Source organism: Myxocyprinus asiaticus, chromosome 4 (assembly GCF_019703515.2).
Source record: "Myxocyprinus asiaticus isolate MX2 ecotype Aquarium Trade chromosome 4, UBuf_Myxa_2, whole genome shotgun sequence".
In the NCBI taxonomy this organism is placed as follows: Eukaryota; Metazoa; Chordata; class Actinopteri; order Cypriniformes; family Catostomidae; genus Myxocyprinus; species Myxocyprinus asiaticus.
This window is the reverse complement of record NC_059347.1, coordinates 54,395,435-54,415,249: the sequence shown is the minus strand read 5'-3', so window position 1 is coordinate 54,415,249 and position 19,815 is coordinate 54,395,435. Positions and strand designations below refer to the sequence as shown.

Sequence of the window (19,815 nt, the reverse complement as noted above, 5' to 3'; positions counted from 1 at the left end):
TAGCTTGACTTAAAGGAATATTCTGGGTTCAATACAAGTTCGACAGCATTTGTGGCATAATGTTGATTACTACAAAAATCGTCACTCGGACATCCTTTTCTTTAAAAGCAAAAACCTGGGTTACAGTGAGGCACTTACAGTGGAAGTGAATGAGGACAATATTGAACCCGGGATATTACAGATCTAATTTAGATCGGACCATTCTAATTGACAGAGGGGGGATCATTCCACTCCAAACACTGCAAATACTTCGTACCTGATAGATCACTGAAAAATTTAAATTCTGTCATCATTTACTCACCCTCATGTTGTTTCAAACCCCTATGACTTGAACACAAAAAGAGACAGGGGATAGTGGCTAGCTGTCACACATTTTACTCCAGTGAATATTTCTTGGGGTACGTTTATTAAAAAAAAAAAAGTAAATGTCTATATAGCCACATACTGTACCTTGAAGTTTTTGCTACCGTCATTTCCCACCACCACCACTGAAAAAAAATCTATGCTTTTGTTTAAATGTGCACCTGCATTAAAACAGCCTATTATTATTGGCTTTTCAGCTAAATTAAAAAATTAAAACAATTATGAGGCACAAAACGATTTCTAAAACAACAAAAATGGAAATGGTAATGTAAAAAAATATCAACATCATTTTGGCAAACAAATATTATAATTTATAAATTATATAAATCTATGACATTCAAAACACATGTGACAACCTGCCCCGATAACAATTTGACAACATGTCCCAACCTGACTTTCATGAAAAATACAGTTGTCCTAAGAACACATTTTAAACGTTTTGGTAAACATATACCTTAATAATATAGTTGACACTTGCCTGAATGTATGCCAGTGTGAGAAGACACACACAATTAGACTTTTAACTCCAAATCTTATAGTTACTGAGACATAGCCCTTGTAACAAGTTCCGAGTGTGAAAACTAGCCCCATTCTTCCCCATATAGCAGAATTTCTCAGCTGCTCTTTTTAATTCTTTAATTCCGTCCCTGATCACTAATTCATCAGTGGTCTTTATTGTTTATTGGAATTCAGCAACTGCTCTATTGAGAATTTACCAGTAGGGGGCGATATCTGATTTGAGATGTCTTCCTCAGTGTGCTTATGGGCACTTCAACAGTTTCTGTTTTTGTGTTGTATTTTTAAAATCCAAACCATATCCACATGACAGAAGTCACACCCCTCTCTGGGCTCCTTTTAAGGAATGGTCTACCCCAAAATTAAAATTTGGTCATCATTTAAACATCCTCGTGATTTCCAAATAACGAAATGGATTAAGTTCTGGGACTTTCAAACCCCAAAATGACGTAAAATCATAAAAGTGGTCCATATGACTTGTGTTTTTTTCCCAAGTCTTTTGAGGCCATATGATAGCTTTGTGTGAGGAACAGACCGCAACTTAAGTCCAAAATTTGGCCCACTTACATGGTGCTATTATTATAATTTTAGAGCATGACAACCTCAGTCAGCGGCAAATTAATTTTATTATATGGAAAATTGTGGCCAGGATATTCTCCAGAAATTTACCATTTGTTTTGTTTTTTTACATAAAAAATAGTCATACAGGTTTAAAACGACATTAGTTAGTAAATAATGACAAAAAAATTTGGTGATAATGACTGGAAACCAGTCTTTCCCATTGATATCCATGCAGACCTAGAGTTTCTACCATAAACCATATTGACAAACCTGATCTCATAAATACCACGTGACCTTGGCAACATTTTTGCACAACGAAATTACATACTTCAGTACACATTTTGCTGCAGTTTCCTAGTGAAATGTCCAGGGGGCGCTAAAAGCGAGTGAAATGGTGTTGTAAGCAGACGACATTTATTTTTTAATTGTTATTATTAGATAGAGGTTTTAATGAGTAAAACGTACCTTCCTAACCTAAAACTTTAATCTAAGCCTAACCAATAGTGTCCTAAAAGCAAATGAGAAGTAAACAAAATAGACATCCTTACCCTACCAATGCCTAAACCAGAATGAAATAAACAGATTGTGTCCTAGAAGCAAATGCAACATGAAAAGCACATTTTCTGAAGCAACCACGTCATTTTGTGTCATATCCATTTTTACGTACACTTTTGTCTCATGTGTCAGCTTGCAAATTTGGCTGGGCTCGAATCGTGGTCTTCCGAGTCTGAGATCCAACACACTATCAGGTGAGATACCATGCAAGCTAATTACATTAGAATAAGAGTGTAAATGTAGGTGGGTCTGTAATGCAAGTGTTAAAATGTATCGTTTTTCAAATGATGCGTTAAAGTAAAAGTGTTTCGATATAATAACATAGCAGTGTGTGAGTAATAGAGCGAAAAATAAATGTTTTTCAATTCTTAATCAGCCATTGTAGATGTGATTTGTGTAAAAGTGAATAAAACTCACAGTTGTTGTAGCGCCTCTAGTGTTAATTTCACCAGGAAACTGCGGCGAAGCGTAGAAAGTGGCACGTAAAAGTCAGTTTTGCAAAGATTTAGGTATAGTAACATTCATTCTAAGACTAGGTTGATATTGACATATTTCTAGAGCAAAACGTTTATCTTTTGTCAGTGTTTAAAAACGCCTTTGATTTTTACTTGTTACACTACTAGGATTTGAATCTGGGAGTGCTGATGTGTTTGCATGACATCTCTGTTTGTGTTCGTCAAAGTCACATTAGACACTGATGGCCAAAAATGTGGGAACTCCTGTGTAAAATATAGATTTTTTTGTTTGTTTGCAGATATTCACTTTTTATTGGATTTTGAACTTTGTAGGCCTGTTGCAGGTAGAAGTGTGTGAATCCTTTGGATTTACTTCGGATTTCTGCATAAATTGGTCATTAAAGGAATATTCCAGGTGCAATACAAGTTAAGCTCAATCAACAGCATTTTTGCCGTAATGTTGATTACCATAAAATTTTATTTCGACTCGTTCCTCCTTTTCTCAAAAAAAAAAAAAAAAAAAAAAAAAAGCAAAAATCGAGTTTACACTCAGGCACTTACAATGGAAGTGAAGGGGCCAATTTTTACAATTTTTAATTTTTCATTCTTTTGTTTAAACTAATTTATTATTTGAGCTGTAAAGTTGTTTAAATTGTTATTTTACAGAAAAGGTTAGTAAGTGATTTTATCACTACGATCATGTTTACATGCATATTGTTTATGTTTTGTGGCTATACTTTTGAAAAAGTCGTTTAACGTTCAAAAATGGGCCTCCATTTACTTCCATTGTAAATGCCTCACTGTAACCCAGATTTTTGTTTTGTTTTTTAAAGAAAAGGAGGGACGAGTTGAAATTATTTTTTGTGATAATCAATATTATGCCACAAATGCTGTCGATTGAGCTTAATTTATACTGAACCCAGAAAATTCATTTTAATATGATCTGGTCTTCTGCTAAATCGGAATTATAGATAAACACATTCTGCTGCGACAAATTACTCAAAAACTGATACCTTTTTCATGTCATTGAATGCCTTGTAAACATGCACTGTGCAGGGTGGTGGACAAGTATGTGAACCGTTGGATTTAAAATATTTTAAATTGTATTAACATTTTAAAATGTTAGATTTGAATTTAAAATTTAATATAAAGTTAACCCAAAAATGAAAATAAAAAATTCATTTACTCTTCCTAGTGTTGTTTCAAAATCTTCACAATTTACAATTTTCTGTGGCGCACAAAACGAAATGTTAGACATAATGTTAGCCAATTTAGCAGAAATACAAGTAAGCCTAAAGGGTTCACATACTTTTTCCTGCAATGATGCATTTGACATTGGGAATGCTACCGACCAAACTAAAACTGTGTGGTTTTTTGCACAACCTTTGACTATAGAGTACAATAGCTGAAGGAATTTGCAAAAGCAAGTAGGGAACTACTTTTACCATTGTTCCATCATCAAATTGCTGTCAAATTTGACTTAATAACGCATAGCTCATATAGCTTGTCCGCCAGATTATACTTGATGGCTCATGTGAAACCATGAACTGATTGCCAGGAAGAATCAAAATTAGAAGTGTGAGATTTGTATTTTTAAAACAGAAATGCATCCTGATAGAGTTTCAGCAGATTTTCATTAATAAGACTGCTAGGGGACAAGAACACTGTGTATCATTGTATGAGCTTCTTTTGTCTTGAGCGGAGTTTGTTTTTTGGACTTACATGCTGGAAACTGCATGATTTTATGTGGTTTGTCTATATCATGTCTCCTTGTACTGTCTTTGCTCTTTGTAATTTTTGTCTATTTTTTGCAACAGTTCTGTAGAATTGTAACACCCATAGTTTGCAGCAGTCCACAAAAAATCCCATCTGAAATCACCAATGAGAAACTGATATATATATATATATAATTATTTTTGTATTTTTTATTTTTTTTTGTTACATATGAACCTTTCATTAAAAACTGATGTAAATCAATGTGATTTCCATTTTAAGGAATAGTTCACCCCAAAACGGAAATTTTCTCATTATTTACTTATGCCATCCCAGATGTGTCTGACTTTCTTTCATCTGCTGAACTAAAATTAAGACTTTTCTAATATCTCAGCTCTGTAGGTCCATACAGTGCAAGCGAAAGGGTGCCAAAATTTTGAAGCTCCAAAAATCACATAAATCAGCATAAAAGTAATCCATACAACTCCAGTGGTTAAATCAATGTCTTCAGATGTGAGAAACAGATCAATATTTAAGTACTTTTTTACTATAAATTCCCCTCCCTGCTCAGTTAATCTCCACTTTAACTTTCACATTCTTCTTCTCATGTTTTTGCCAATTCACATTCTTCGTGCATATCGCCCCCTACTGGGCAGGGAGAAGAATTTCTAGGAAAAAGGAATTAAATATTGATCTGTTTCTCACCCACACCTATCATATCACTTATGAAAATATGGATTAAAACACTGGAGTCATATGGATTACTTTTATTATGCCTTTATATGCTTTTTGGAGCGTCAACATTTTGGCACCCATTCAATTGCATTGTATGGACTTACGGAGCTGAAATATTCTTCTAAAAATCATAATCACTTGTGTTCTGCAGAAGAAAGAAAGTCATAAACATCTGGGATGGCATGAGGGTGAGTAAATGATGAGAATTTTCATTTTTGGGTGAACTATCGCTCTAATGTGCACTCTGTAATATTTTATTTATGTTGTACTGACATTGAACTTCTGTTACCGATGTCATTGTAAAATGCACTATTTACTGTTAGCCATGATTGATTGATTTTGTGAATGAAAACGTCCAGTTACAGGATATTATTGTGATAAAGTGACATCATTTCAAATACCAAATTCCTGGGGAAGTACCACACTTTTCACAATGCTGAATGGAGACTTACCAGTTAGAGAAGTCACCGTTAGCTTGGAATAGGGAATTGAGACAAGCAGGGTTGTGGTGCGTTTTTGCATATTAGCGAAAGCTAGCTAGGTAATATTAACTTCACTAAGGTTAACTAGCTATGTAGTAAGATACTTGCCTAATATTAGTTAATATGGAATGGTTTACTTATAAAAGACATGGTGTTTTACATGGTAGTGGTGTTTTCTCATTAGAAAATACATTAAAAAGGCAAAAATCCAGTCTGATTTGATTTCATGGGATGAGTAGTTCATAGTAACTGAAATTTCTCCAAGTAGCACATGTTCCTGGATTAACATTCTTGCTGGTTGTAAAACAACATTTCTGTCAACCAATCAGATTTTATGCTTACATTTAGGGTTAATGCTAGGGTTCGACTTGGGGCTAGGGTTAGGAACTTCTACCCCATTCTTATCAACTTATCATTTCCCTGTGATAATAGGGGTAGGTTGTGGTTAGGATTATGACAGGAGTGTTGTTCCAGGTCCAACCAAAGAGGTTGATCCAAGAGCATATCCTTAATCTTCAGTCCCTCATGTACATGTGTTTTCAACTACTTTTTTGCTTCAAATCAAATGTCATGTTTCATCTTGGAGCTGTTCGGTTTAAGGCTTAGAACTCTTAATTGAAGAACATTTCGAAATCTATATGTTTTGAAATACCTAATTGTCTGGTTACAGTTACGCTCTGTTTCACCTCTTTGTATGAAGACATTGATTGCGTGTTTGGTGTGGCTGCTTGTGTGTGTTGCTTTCTAATGCCTTTCCAACTTTCCATGCATGTGTTACAGAGTTCCGTTCACCCTCTCATATCAGCGGACTGAACCGTTCTGCATCTCTGAGTCACACGGATCGCCCTGAACTTCAGTCCGTAAGTGGCAGCAATACACAGCTCAATAGCGCCACCTCGCCACAATACACGCCAGACTTCAATGTCAGAGCTCTCGTTGACCTACAGATTGTTAAGGTAAGGATATAAAACAAGATTTGTATGTTTTATTCATTCATTCCTCATTCATTTTGTAGTATGACCTGTGTTGGGTAATAACTAACTGAAAGTAGCAAAACTACTAAAGGCTAAAATACTTTGTTTTTACACGTGCATCCTAGCTTTCAAAGAATAGTCGATTAAGATTTTGGACGCATGCTACAACTGATTTGTGAAACATTTTTCAGCACAGGCAATCTCAGGTACATATGCAGACAACATCATAAATGCTTTCCATTACCACATACTTTGGGAAACGATGATGTTAGGAAACTGAAAATGTAAACCTCGGTTCCCTGAGACGAAGGGAATGAGACATTGCGTTTGTTAGCGCATATGGGAGTGTCCTTCCACCCGATCTAGTTGAAACCTCTCTACAATAACGCCAATATTCTAATATACAAGGAGCGCATCGCTTGCACCTCCTGAGTCTTGTAGTGCAGCCAGCGTTCGCAATGTCTCGCTCCCTTCATCTCAGGGAACTGAGGTTATGTACGTAACCGAGGCATTCCCTTACGACTCAGTACACTTGACATTGTGTTTGCTAATGCATATGGGGAACAGAATCCCATCATGCCGCACTACACAACATAACCTTCCAGAGAGGAAACATGACGCCTCAGTCCCATGGGACATCGACCGACATGAGTATGCTGCAAGTGTGTGACCCTCATGTTGGGCAAGGAGAGGAGCATTCAGAAAGAATATATGAACTATAGTCATATAGTATGAATTAACCCCATACACGAACCCAATCGGGAAGGGTGTTTATTTATAATGAAAGTGCTTGTGACTTAATGGGAAATTACAACGGCCTGAATGCAGGAATGCAGTTGTGTAAAATGATGGGGAGCCCGTACTTAAAGTGAGGGACATAATTATATGTTTGGCAAACAAAATAGCAAGCGCTCTAAACGGAGAGGACTTGTGAAGTGAGAGACATTACGTCTATTCACCTTGCGAATGTGTTTTGAGAAGACCATCCTGCTGCAACACATGTCTTGTAAAGACACACCGTTCGTAAAGGCCCATGAGGAGGCCATGCCTCTAGTTGAGCATGCTTTAACGGAAATTGGGCAAATCTTACCCTGCGACTCGTAAGCCAGGGTAATCACAAACGATCCAGTGAGAAAGTCTTTGCTTGGAGACAGACATTCCTTTCGTGCATCCTCCATAGCACACAAAGAGATCAGACAGTCTGAACTGGCGGGTGCGCTCAACGTATGTGTGTAGTGCCTACACAGGGCATAACAAATGCAAGGATTGTTCCTCATCTGATTTAGATGGAGGAAGAAGGCTTGAAGGTGAACCACCTGCGCTCTGAAGGGTGTGGTTAGGACCTTAGGCACATAGCCTTTTCTGGGTTTATGTTGGCTTTTGAAAGACCAGGGCCAAAATCCAGACATGAATTGTCAATTGATAGTGCATGTAAGTCACCGACCCATTTTACCAGGGCCAGAGCCAGAGCCAGCGCCAGCAGTAGTGCAGTCTTAATGGAAAGCATGCGCAAGGGGGGCCCTGCGAGTGCTTTTAGGACCAAAGTTAGGTCCCAAGTCGGGACTGTAGCCAGCCAAGGTGGATTTAATCGTCTTGCTCCTCTAAAGAACTTTGATTAAATCATGTTTGCCTATAATGGTGCCAGCTTCAGGTGTGTGATACGCAGATATAGTCGGCACATAAACTTGAGTGTTGATGGAATGAGTCCTGCGTCTAATCGCTCGTGAAGAATTATGAGAATTTCATGTATGGGCCAGTTTACTGGGTCTTTGCCATGTGAAAGACATCAATTGGTGAACACATTCCATTTTAGATCTTTAGATGAAGATCTTTCTTCAGCGGTATTTCCCATGGAGGCTCGTCCATTATTTCTACCATTTCCAGAAACCAGGACTGATTGGGCCATTTTGGCACAATTAACAGAACTGTTTCCACCGGGCACACCGGGGGTAGCACATACTTGCGTCTTGCCTGCTATACGTGGGCCAGCGCGATATGGCGACATATATACAGTTGAAGTCAGAAGTTTGCAAACACTTAGGTCATTAAAACTCATTTTTTAACCACTTCACAGATTTAATATTAGCAAACTATAGTTTTGGCAAGTCGTTTAGGACATCTACTTTGTGTATGACATAAGTCATTTTTCCAACAATTGTTTACAGACAGATTGTTTCACTTTTTATTGACTAAATCACAATTCCAGTGGGTCAGAAGTTTACATACACTGAGTTAACTGTGCCTTTAAGCAGCATGGAAAATTCCAGAAAATGATGTCAAGCCTTTAGACAATTAGCCAATTAGCTTCTGATAGGAGGTGTACTGAATTGGAGGTGTAGCTGTGTTATGTATTTTAAGGCCTACCTTCAAACTCAGTGCCTCTTTGCTTGACATCAATGGAAAATCAAAAGAAATCAGCCAAGACCTCAGAAAAATAATTGTGGACCTCCACAAATCTGGTTCATCCTTGGGAGCAATTTCCAAATGCCTGAAGGTACCACATTCATCTGTACAAACAATAGTACGCAAGTTTATACACCATGGGACTACGCAGCCATCATACCGCTCAAGAAGGAGATGCATTCTGTCTTCTAGAGATGAACGTAGTTTGGTGCAAAACGTGCAAATCAATCCCAGAACAACAGCAAAGGACCTTGTGAAGATGCTTGAGGAAACAGGCAGACAAGTATCTATATCCACAGTAAAACGAGTCCTATATCGACATAACCTGAAAGCCTGCTCAGCAAGGAAGCCACTGCTCCAAAACAGCCATAAAACGCCAGACTACAGTTTGCAAGTGCACATGGGGACAGAAATATTTTTAATCAGACCTCTGGTTGGCCATAATGACCATCATTATGTTTGGAAGAAAAAGGGTGAGGCTTGCAAACCGAAGAACACCATCCCAACCATGAAGCATGGGGGTGGCAGCATCATGTTGTGGGGGTGCTTTGCTGCACAAGGGACTGGTGCATTTCACAAAATAGATGGCATCATGAGGAAGGAAAATGATGTGGTTATATTGAAGCAACATCTCAAGACATCAGCCATGAAATTAAAGCTCAGTCGCAAATGGGTCTTCCAAATGGACAATGACCCCAAGCATACCTCCAAAGTTGTGGCAAAATGGCTTAAGGACAACAAAGTCAAGGCATTGGGGTGGCCATCACAAAGCCCTGACCTCAATCCCATAGAAAATGTTCAGTTCTGCTCATAAAAGCATGTGCGAGCAAGGAGGCCTACAAACCTGACTCCGTTACACCAGTTCTGTCTGGAGGAATGGGCCAAAATTGCAGCAACTTATTGTGAGAAGCTTGTGGAAGGCTACCCAAAATGTTTTGACCCAAGTACAAACAGTTTAAAGGCAATGCTACCAAATATTAACAAGGTGTATGTAAACTTCTGACCCACTGGGAATGTGATGAAAGAAATAAAAGCTGAAATAAATCATTCTCTCTACTATTATTCTGACATTTCCATTCTTAAAATAAAGTAGTGATCCTAACTAACCTAAGATGTTTTCTATGGTTAAATGTCAGGAATTATGAAAAACTGAGTTTAAATGTATTTGGCTAAGGTGTATGTAAACTTCTGACTTCAGCTGTACACCACTACTGTTGTGTTGTCCGAACGAATCAGAATGTGGTCATTCAAATCATAATGAAAAGCTCTCAAAGCTAGAAAGACAGCCAGCAGCTCTAGGTGGTTGACATGTCATGGTCATTTCACCTCTGTTTCCAGGTGTTGAAAGTCGGGCGTCCATTACACACTGTGGCCCAACCTGTGTAGGATGCATTTGTGGTCAGCACTTTCTTTCTGAAACTTGACCCAGCATAACACCCTGATGGTAGAAGGCTGGCGCTGTCCATGGTGCTAGAGCAGCCAGACAGTGGCGAGTTATTGCAATGCACATGAATATGAAAGTTCAGTGGTGATGTTCACTTCATTGGTGATTTTTTTTTCAGTTTGAACTGAAACAGACACCGAAGAATGGTCTGTACATGCTCGTTCATGAGGTGCACATGCATGAACTCCTAAAAATTATATTTACTGGCTGAGGAAAAGTGTGCTTTTTGCCAAGCTGACATTAAACCAGATTTTCCATATGGCAAAGCAGCAAGTCTCGATGTTTGCTCAGTAGTGCCTCTAATTGGCTAGTAATAACCAATCGCTGAGGGAATTAAAAACACACACACACCATTCATTTTCAATGGGGCAAGCGCCACATCGATACATTTTGTGAATTTGCGGGCAGCCAGAGACAGACAGAAATAAAGGACTTTAAATTGATACGCTGTTCCCTCAAACGCGAATCTAAAAAGCTGCCTGTAACGCGGTGCAATTGGTACATGAAGTACGCGTCCTTAAGATCTATTTCCAAGTTAACATTTTGAATGGGTGCGTCGTGAGTGCGCGATTCAAACATCTCAGGACTAGAATGGGCCGATGCCCCAACACCAGCATATCGTGTGGTCGCACCACAGATTGTGTTTGATCGTTGTAAACACCAGCTCTGACACACCTGTAAGGACTTGCCACGCATTCGCGCAGCAGGACAGCAGGCTTATTAATTCATATGAAACAACTTCTATCGCGTTCTTTGTGAGAAGATTGTGTATTTAGGCTCGTAACATCGGCACATCTTCGGACGGAACCGTGAAAGACAGAACACCGTTGAAATGGGGTTGGCCGATGTGCAAATTGAATCATATAATTATGTTAGATCGTTTTTTCAGCACTGCATCAGTGTGGAGTGGCCTAAAACAACATAAGAACTACAGGACTCCTGCCCCAACACTGTAGGGAACCAACATCTGGCTGACGACTTGAATGTGTTCTACTGCAGATTTGAAAGGCCCAATCTCACACCCCACACCCGCTCTGACCTTCACTCCACACAAACACCAACACCTCCTGAAACCCCGCTCCTCCCCCCTCCTGCTACTCAACCTGCACTTAAGATCTGTGAAGAAGAAGTGTGCCATGTCTTTGAAAACAAAAGACAAGGAAAGCACAGGGCCCAGATGAGTTTTAACTCTCTTGTCTTAAATCCTGTGCTACCAGCTGGCCCCCATCTTCACACTGATCTTCAATAGATCACTGGAGCAGTGTGAAGTCCCATGCTGCTTTAAATGCTCAATCATCATTCATGTCCCAAAGAAACCCAAAATCAGTTACTTAATGACTACAGACTTGTCGCCCTGTCGTCTGTGGTCATGAAATTATTTCAGAGACTGGTGTTGGCCCACCTGGAGGACATTACTGGACCCTTTCTAGATCCCCTCAAATTTGCTTATCGAGCAAACAGGTCTGTGGAGGATGCAGTCAACATAGGATTGCATCATATCCTGCAACGTCTGGACAGACCAGGGACATATGCAAGGATCCTTTTTGTGGACTTCAGTTCAGCATTCAACACCATCATCCCAGCTATTCTCCAGACTAAATTACACCAACTCTCTGTTCCCAAGTCTATCTGTCAGTGGATTACCAGCTTCCTGATGGACAGACAACAGCTTGTGAGACAGGGGAAATTCACTTCCAGCACCTGTACAATCAGCACGGTACAACCCCCAGGGATGTGTGCTCTCCCCACTACTCTTCTCCCTGTACACGACTGCACCGCCAAGGACCCCTCTGTCAAGCTTCTGAAGTTTACAGATGACACTACTGCCATCGGCCTCATCCAAGATGACAATGAGTCTTTATGCAGAAGGGAGGTTGAACGGCTGGTTCACTGGTGTAGTCAAAACAACCTGGAGCTGAACTCGCTCAAAACGATGGAGATGATTGTGGACTTTAGGAGGAACACCACAACACTGACCCCCCATCACCATTCTAAACAGCACTGTGGCAGCAGTGGAGTCATTCAGGTTCCTGGGCACTACCATCTCACAGGACCTGAAGTGGGAGACCCACATTGACTCCATTGTGAAAAAGGCCCAGCAGAGGTTGTACTTCCTTCGCCAGTTGAGGAAGTTCAGCCTGCCACAGGCGCTGCTGATACAGTTTTACTCAGCAGTCATTTAGTCTGTCCTCTGCACTTCAGTAACTGTCTGGTTTGGTTCAGCTATGAAATCGGATATCAGAAGACTGCAAAGTACAGTTCGGACTACTGAGAGGATTATTGGTTGCCCCCTGCCATCCCTTCAAGATCTGTACACTTCCAGAGTGAGAAAAAAGGCTGGAAAAATCACTCTGGACCCCAGTCACCCTGCCCACTACCTTTCTGAACTGTTGCCTTCTGGCTGACGCCACAGAGCTCTGAGCACCAGAACCATCAGGCACAGGAACAGTTTTTTTCCTCAGGCTATTCATCTCATGAACAGTTAAAACTGCCCCATTGAGCAGTAATTGTGGAATTCACAGTTTCAAGTCTTTTTATATTTATCCAACACATCCTATCTCTTTTGCCATTACATTCCCTTGCACTGTATATAACAGATTTGTATTTGCCCTGCAAATATGTGTGTGTGTATATACATATATACAGGTGCATCTCAATAAATTAGAATGTTGTGGAAAAGTTCATTTATTTCAGTAATTCAACTCAAATTGTGAAACTCGTGTATTAAATAAATTCAGTGCTCACAGACTGAAGTAGTTTAAGTCTTTGGTTCTTTTAATTGTGATGATTTTGGCTCACATTTAACAAAAACCCACCAATTCACTATCTCAACAAATTAGAATACATCATAAGACCAATAAAAAAAACATTTTTAGTGAATTGTTGGTCTTCTGGAAAGTATGTTAATTTACTGTATATGTACTCAATACTTGGTAGGGGCTCCTTTTGCTTTAATTACTGCCTCAATTCGGCGTGGCATGGAGGTGATCAGTTTGTGGCACTGCTGAGCTGGTATGGAAGCCCAGGTTTCTTTGACAGTGGCCTTCAGCTCATCTGCATTTTTTGGTCTCTTGTTTCTCATTTTCCTCTTGACAATACCCCATAGATTCTCTATGGGGTTCAGGTCTGGTGAGTTTGCTGGCCAGTTAAGCACACCAACACCATGGTCATTTAACCAACTTTTGGTGCTTTTGGCAGTGTGGGCAGGTGCCAAATCCTGCTGGAAAATGAAATCAGCATCTTTAAAAAAACTGGTCAGCAGAAGGAAGCATGAAGTGCTCCAAAATTTCTTGGTAAACGGGTGCAGTGACTTTGGTTCTCAAAAAACACAATGGACCAACACCAGCAGATGACATTGCACCCCAAATCATCACAGACTGTGGAAACTTAACACTGGAATTCAAGCAACTTGGGCTATGAGCTTCTCCACCCTTCATCCAGACTCTAGGACCTTGGTTTCCAAATGAAATACATAACTTGCTCTAATCTGAAAAGAGGACTTTGGACCACTGGGCAACAGTCCAGTTCTTCTTCTCCTTAGCCCAGGTAAGACGCCTCTGACGTTGTCTGTGGTTCAGGAGTGGCTTAACAAGAGGAATCCGACAACTGTAGCCAAATTCCTTGACACGTCTGTGTGTGGTGGCTCTTGATGCCTTGACCCCAGCCTCAGTCCATTCCTTGTGAAGTTCACCCAAATTCTTGAATCGATTTTGCTTGACAATCATAAGGCTGCGGTTCTCTCGGTTGGTTGTGCATCTTTTTCTTCCACACTTTTTCCTTCCACTCAACTTTCTGTTAACATGCTTGGATACAGCACTCTGTGAACAGCCAGCTTCTTTGGCAATGAATGTTTGTGGCTTACCCTCCTTGTGAAGGGTGTCAATGATTGTCTTCTGGACAACTGTCAGATCAGCAGTCTTCCCCATGATTGTGTAGCCTAGTGAACCAAACTGAGAGACCATTTTGAAGGCTCAGGAAACCTTTGCAGGTGTTTTGAGTTGATTAGCTGATTGGCATGTCACCATATTCTAATTTTTTGAGATAGTGAATTGTTGGGTTTTTGTTAAATGTGAGCCAAAATCATCACAATTAAAAGAACCAAAGACTTAAACTACTTCAGTCTGTGTGCATTGAATTTATTTAATACACGAGTTTCACAATTTGAGTTGAATTACTGAAATAAATGAACTTTTCCACGACATTCTAATTTATTGAGATGCACCTGTATGTATATATATATATATATATATACAGTTGTGCTCAATAGTTTGCATACCCTGGCAGAAATTGTGAAATTTTGGCATTGATTTTGAAAATATGACTGATCATGCAAAAAAAACTTTTATATTATTTATTCTTTTATTTAAAGATAGTGATCATATGAAGCCATTTATTATCACATAGTTGTTTGGCTCCTTTTAAACTTTTAAAAGTTTGCATACCCTTGGAGAATTGGTAATATATGTACCATTTTTAAAGAAAACACAAGTGAGCAGGCAAAGCACATTTCTTTTATTTCTTATGGGATTCATATTCAACTGTTGTGTTATAACAGAGTGGCACAATCATAAAACAAAACATGGCAACTAAGAAAAAAATTTAATGACCCCTGTTCAAAAGTCTGCATACCCTTAGTTCTTAATACTGTGTATTGCCCCCTTTAGCATCAATGACAGCGTGCAGTCTTTTGTAATAGTTGTCTGTGAGGCCCCAACTTCTTGCAGGTGGTATAGCTGCCCATTCGTCTTGGCAAAATGCCTCCAGGTCATGCAAAGTCTTTGGTTGTCTTGCATGAACCGCACATTTGAAATCTCCCCAGAGTGGCTCAATGATATTAAGGTCAGGAGACTGTGATGGCCACTCTAGAACCTTCACCTTTTTCTGCTGTAACCACTGGAGGGTCATCTTGGCCTTGTGCTTAGGGTCATTGTCGTGCTGGAAAGTCCAAGAGCGTCCCATGCGCAGCTTTCGTGCAGAAGAATGCAAATTGTCTGCATTCATCTTGCCATCAATTTTCACAAGATTCCCCGTGCCTTTAGAGCTCACACACCCCCAAAACATCAGTGAGCTACCACCATGCTTCACAGTGGGGATGGTATTCTTTTCACTATAGGCCTTGCTGACCCCTCACCAAACATAGCGCTTATGGTTGTGATCTTAAAGCTCTATTTTGGCCTCGTCACTCCAAATTACAGTGTGCCAGAAGCTGTGAGGCGTGTCAAGGTGTTGTCGGGCATTTTGTAACCGGGCTTTTTTGTGGCATTGGTGCAGTAAAGGCTTCTTTCTGGCAACTCAACCATGCAGCTCTTTTTGTTCAAGTATCGTCGTATTGTGCTCCTTGAAACAACCACACCGTCTTTTCCAGAGCAGCCTGTATTAAAAAAAATCTATCAAACTATCGGCATAGATTTTTCCTGATAACCGATAGTTCCAAAAAGCAACTATTGGCACCGATTAATCCGTAAAAACGATATATCGGTCGACCACTATCTAAAACTTTTGAGCTCCGAAAAGGTCATAAAGGCACCATAAAAGTAATCCATCAGACTCGAGTGGTTTAATCCATGTCTTCTGAAGCAGTTCAATCACATAGGGTGAGAAACAGACCAAATGTCCTTATTCACAATAAATCTTGACATGCGCAGTCTCCTTGGTGCATTCATGAGAGAAGCTCATTCACACTTCCTCGTGCTTGATACATGCACAAAATCGTAGAGTTGAATCGATCGTATTGCTTCATGAGACATGGATTAAACCTCTTGAGTCATATGGATTACTTTTATGCTGCCTTAATGTCCTTTTTGGCACTTGTAAATTCTAAAGAAAGTCATACGAGTTTTAGACTGCATGAGTCATTTTCAGTGCATTATAATTTTTGGGTCCCTTTAAATTACTGTATGAGTGGCTTGTAAATAATTTAAGCAGCTTTGCAAGTTAAAGTTTGAGTAAGTTTCCCAGCACTGCTTATGACCAAAATTTCTGTCTCTCTTTCTCAGATTACACGCTCTCAGTATCAAAACGGTCTTGTTGCATCTCGGTTGGACAGCTCGCCTCAATCTCCCGACAGTGGACACACTTGTGTGGAAAACAGCACATCTTCTGCCCCACTTCCCTCAATAGAAAACATGCTCACTCTTACAGATGCCCCTGATGAGACGACCTCCCTCCTCAATGAGCAAAACTGCCTACCTGCACGCCAGGCCAACCACAACTCACATAACTAGAGTGCCATCTGACACGCACACAATTATCAACACACACTGACATCGGTGACCACGTGGTCTCACTGGCATGCACAATCAACCACTTGACCTACGGACGAATCGAGATCCCAAACACTTGGAGGATGTTAAGCACTTTTCAAGACATTGGTTAAAATATTCCAACATAATCAGACCCCTTTCAATGCTAGCCAGAATTGCTGCCGGTAACTTGATTCTGATAAAGCATTATATCACTGGGGAATATGGAGCAATAGTTTGACAGGATAGCTGAAAATGACATTGTGTAGTAAATTGTGCAAGACGAAAGCACAGAGAAGCCAAAGTGTACCTGAACTGAGAAGGGCCCCTGTTTCAAACAGACTGCTTTTGGGGCATTTTATGGACCGTGCGAATGGAGAAAATTATATACAGTATATGAAAAATTTTATTTTGTCATTTTTCTGTTGAGACTGCTCATAGAAATTTGCTGAAAGTCATTGTGAAAGAGGGAAACTGTAGATGCCTATTTTATTTTAATGAAGTATTTTTTATTTTTTTTTCTTCTTCCAGAAAATAAATATCTAAACAGTCTTAAAACAAGATAAATTTACTTGAAGTAGTAAGTGCGGTAAGAAAAATAAACTTCATTCAGAATATACTGTTTTTTTCTCTGAAAACAAGTCTTATTGTCTTAACACGGTTTTCTTGTTTTAAAGGGATTGGTTTACCCAAAAATGTAAATTCTATCTCCATTTACTCACCCTCATGTTGTTCCAAACATGTTTTGTTCGTTCATTCTTTCTTTCTTTCTTTCTTTACAAAAGGAGAAAGAAAGAAAGGAAAAAGCCATATGGGTTTGGAAGAACATGAGGGTGAGTAAATGGTGACCTTTAAAGGGATAGTTCACCCAAAAATTAAAATTCTCATTATTTGCTCACCCTCATGATATCCCAGGTGTGTATGACTTTCTTTCTTCAGCAGAACACATTTGAAGAAAAATAGAAAAATATCTCTGCTCAGTAGGTCCTTAAAATGCAAGTGAATGGGGATTTCTCATTTGAAGCTCCAAAAATCACAGACAGTCAGCATAAACATCATCCATACGACACCAGCTGTTAAATTAATGTCTTCTAAAACTACACGATCATTTTTGGTGCGAAAAAGACAAATATTTAAGTACTTTTTGTTTTACTCTAAATCATGCTTCCGGTGCAATGCATTAGCATTTGAAACACGCAAGAACTGAGGCAAGTGTGTCACAGCCAGAAGAGCAGCACTGTTTACAAGTGAGGAGTAGCAGCACTGGACAGTAGCTTGGTTGGTTTTGGTTTAGATTTGTATTGATCTATTTCTTTACTTATAGTGGTGCGTTTGTGTGCTCATCCTGGATGAAGAAGACATTAATTTAACAGCTGGTGTCTTATGGATGAAGTTTATGCTGGCTGTCTGTGATTTTTGGAAGATATTTTTCTTCAAATGTGTTCTGCTGAAGAAAGTAAGTCATACACACATGGGATATCATGAGGGTGAGTAAATAATGAGAATTTTCATTTCATTTTCATTTTTTTTTTTTTTTTTTTTTTTTTGCAGTGTAGCCACTTCACTTTTGTACCAAATTATATTAGTGTCATTTGCATGCGAGTGTGTGTGTGTGTGTGTGTGTGTGTGTGTGTGTGTGTTTGAGTGAAAGATATGATGAGACTGAGATATTTGCACGTGTATGAGTGTGTATTTGTATGTCTAACAACGCATGAGTCTGATTTGACCGTTGCAGCCCAAGCAAGCAACAACTCAGGGAGACATCGACCTTCACATACAATAGTGCATGTTAGTCCTTTGACAATTCGCTGCTCATTTATGTGAACCCATGCGAACCCAAGTGATCAGAATACACAAAGCATGCTGTTGTTAAATGCACCGAATACTGAAATAATAAAACACACTGCATCTGAAGTATACAGGAACATATGGCATCCACATATCATTTCTACGTCAGATAATTCCATTGGTTGTCTGTGCTCATGTGATTGTCTATGTAAAATTGCATCAAGTCCTTTGAAAAGTAATGCATTGACTTTTTTACTTCAAAGTAAACAAGCATCAGTCGTCGTAGTACAACCGTTTGTAAAATGAGTCACTTTTCTGCACCAAACGTTGTGTAATAGAGCTCCCAAACTGTATTTATTGCTCCCATTGGACCAGAGGTAATCTAACCAAATGAATATATCTATTTGCTGTATTTATTTAGCATAAAATTGAAGCTGTATATTTTTAAATGGATTTTTTCCTGTTTCTTTGTGAGTTCTTTAAATTGTTGTGTTTTATAAGCAGGTTGAATTGTTGTTCATGCTAGCAAGATTTTTTTTTATTATTGTCAGGTAGCTCTTCGTGGTAATCTCATTGAGATGCCTAAATGCCTGAAGTTGGCACATCATAAAGTGTTCACACATCTGTTTCTTCTTTGCCTTTTTTCCCCACTGTGGACATCTTTTGCTTTCGTACCAAAAATGTTTGAAACAGAAAAGAACAATCAGAAAAAGACAAGTGTCTTAAGACGAGACGTGTTGATCACATGAAAAAGCACCTGAAAGCCTCTTTTAATCTGTAGCTTCTCTTCAATATGATATGAATATGATGATAAGGGGTGCAACAACTGCACTGTGTATTTCTATTATTGACTGTTCATGTGGAAAACAGCTCAATGTGATGCAATCAGTAAGACTCCCCTTTCGGTCAAGCTTTTAATCATTTCCTGTCCTTTAATCACATATTGTGATTTTACGCAAGTCTCCCCCAACCCCACCCCCTTTGAAAACTGAAGCAGTTGTTCTGTGTTACAACTTTATTCTTTTTATACTGTATTTTTCCAAGTTATTTTGTGGTTTGGATGAGATCTTTCTTTTAAATGATCTGAGTCTGGCTATTAAATTATTTATTAAATCAGTGTAATACATTAAATATTCTTGTATTCATCATCACTGATGTGTTATTTTGTAACAACCTCAAATCCTGCTGTTGTGTAATTGAACAAAAGGACAGTTGTTTAAATTGTAACAGTTCAAAGAAATGATGCAATGTTACTACAAATGTTTATGGCACTGTCATGCATATCAACTGCATGTCCTGATAACCGAGTTTGGGGTACATTTCAATGGAAAAAAAATTTCAGTTATATTTTTGGCATCTTTCCCTTTTATTAAATTGAAAAATAGAGAGGGAGTCAGGACATGACAGGGGAGAAGCAGGGGACTGGGAAAGGACCTTGAGCGGGGACTTAATCTCAGGTAGCCTGTGTGACAGTACCATATATCAGACCTCTGCCACAAGGTTGTGGCTCCAACAGTACTTTAGAAAGTTAAAGGTTACGATCCTACTTTATTTTAGGTGTCTTCAGTTACCATGTACTAACAT

General features: G+C 39.2%; 1 protein-coding gene across 2 annotated transcripts in view; it reads left to right on the top strand.

The window, feature by feature from the left end:
* Window positions 1–19,379, top strand: part of LOC127439675 (metal transporter CNNM4-like) — a 49,192-nt gene extending 29,813 nt beyond the window's left edge. Inside the window, exons 7-8 of one of the 2 annotated variants that reach the window (XR_007897007.1) lie at window positions 2,128–2,189; window positions 6,161–6,293. Coding sequence is in view for 1 of the 2 variants with exons in the window: in XM_051695916.1 (XP_051551876.1) it covers window positions 6,161–6,336; window positions 16,198–16,425 (404 nt within the window). In the remaining variant the exon portion in view is untranslated. Of the gene's footprint in view, window positions 1–2,127; window positions 2,190–6,160; window positions 6,337–16,197 lie in introns of those variants that run through there. The other variant, XM_051695916.1, reaches the window with a different exon arrangement.
* The last annotated feature ends 436 nt before the right edge of the window (window positions 19,380–19,815 follow it).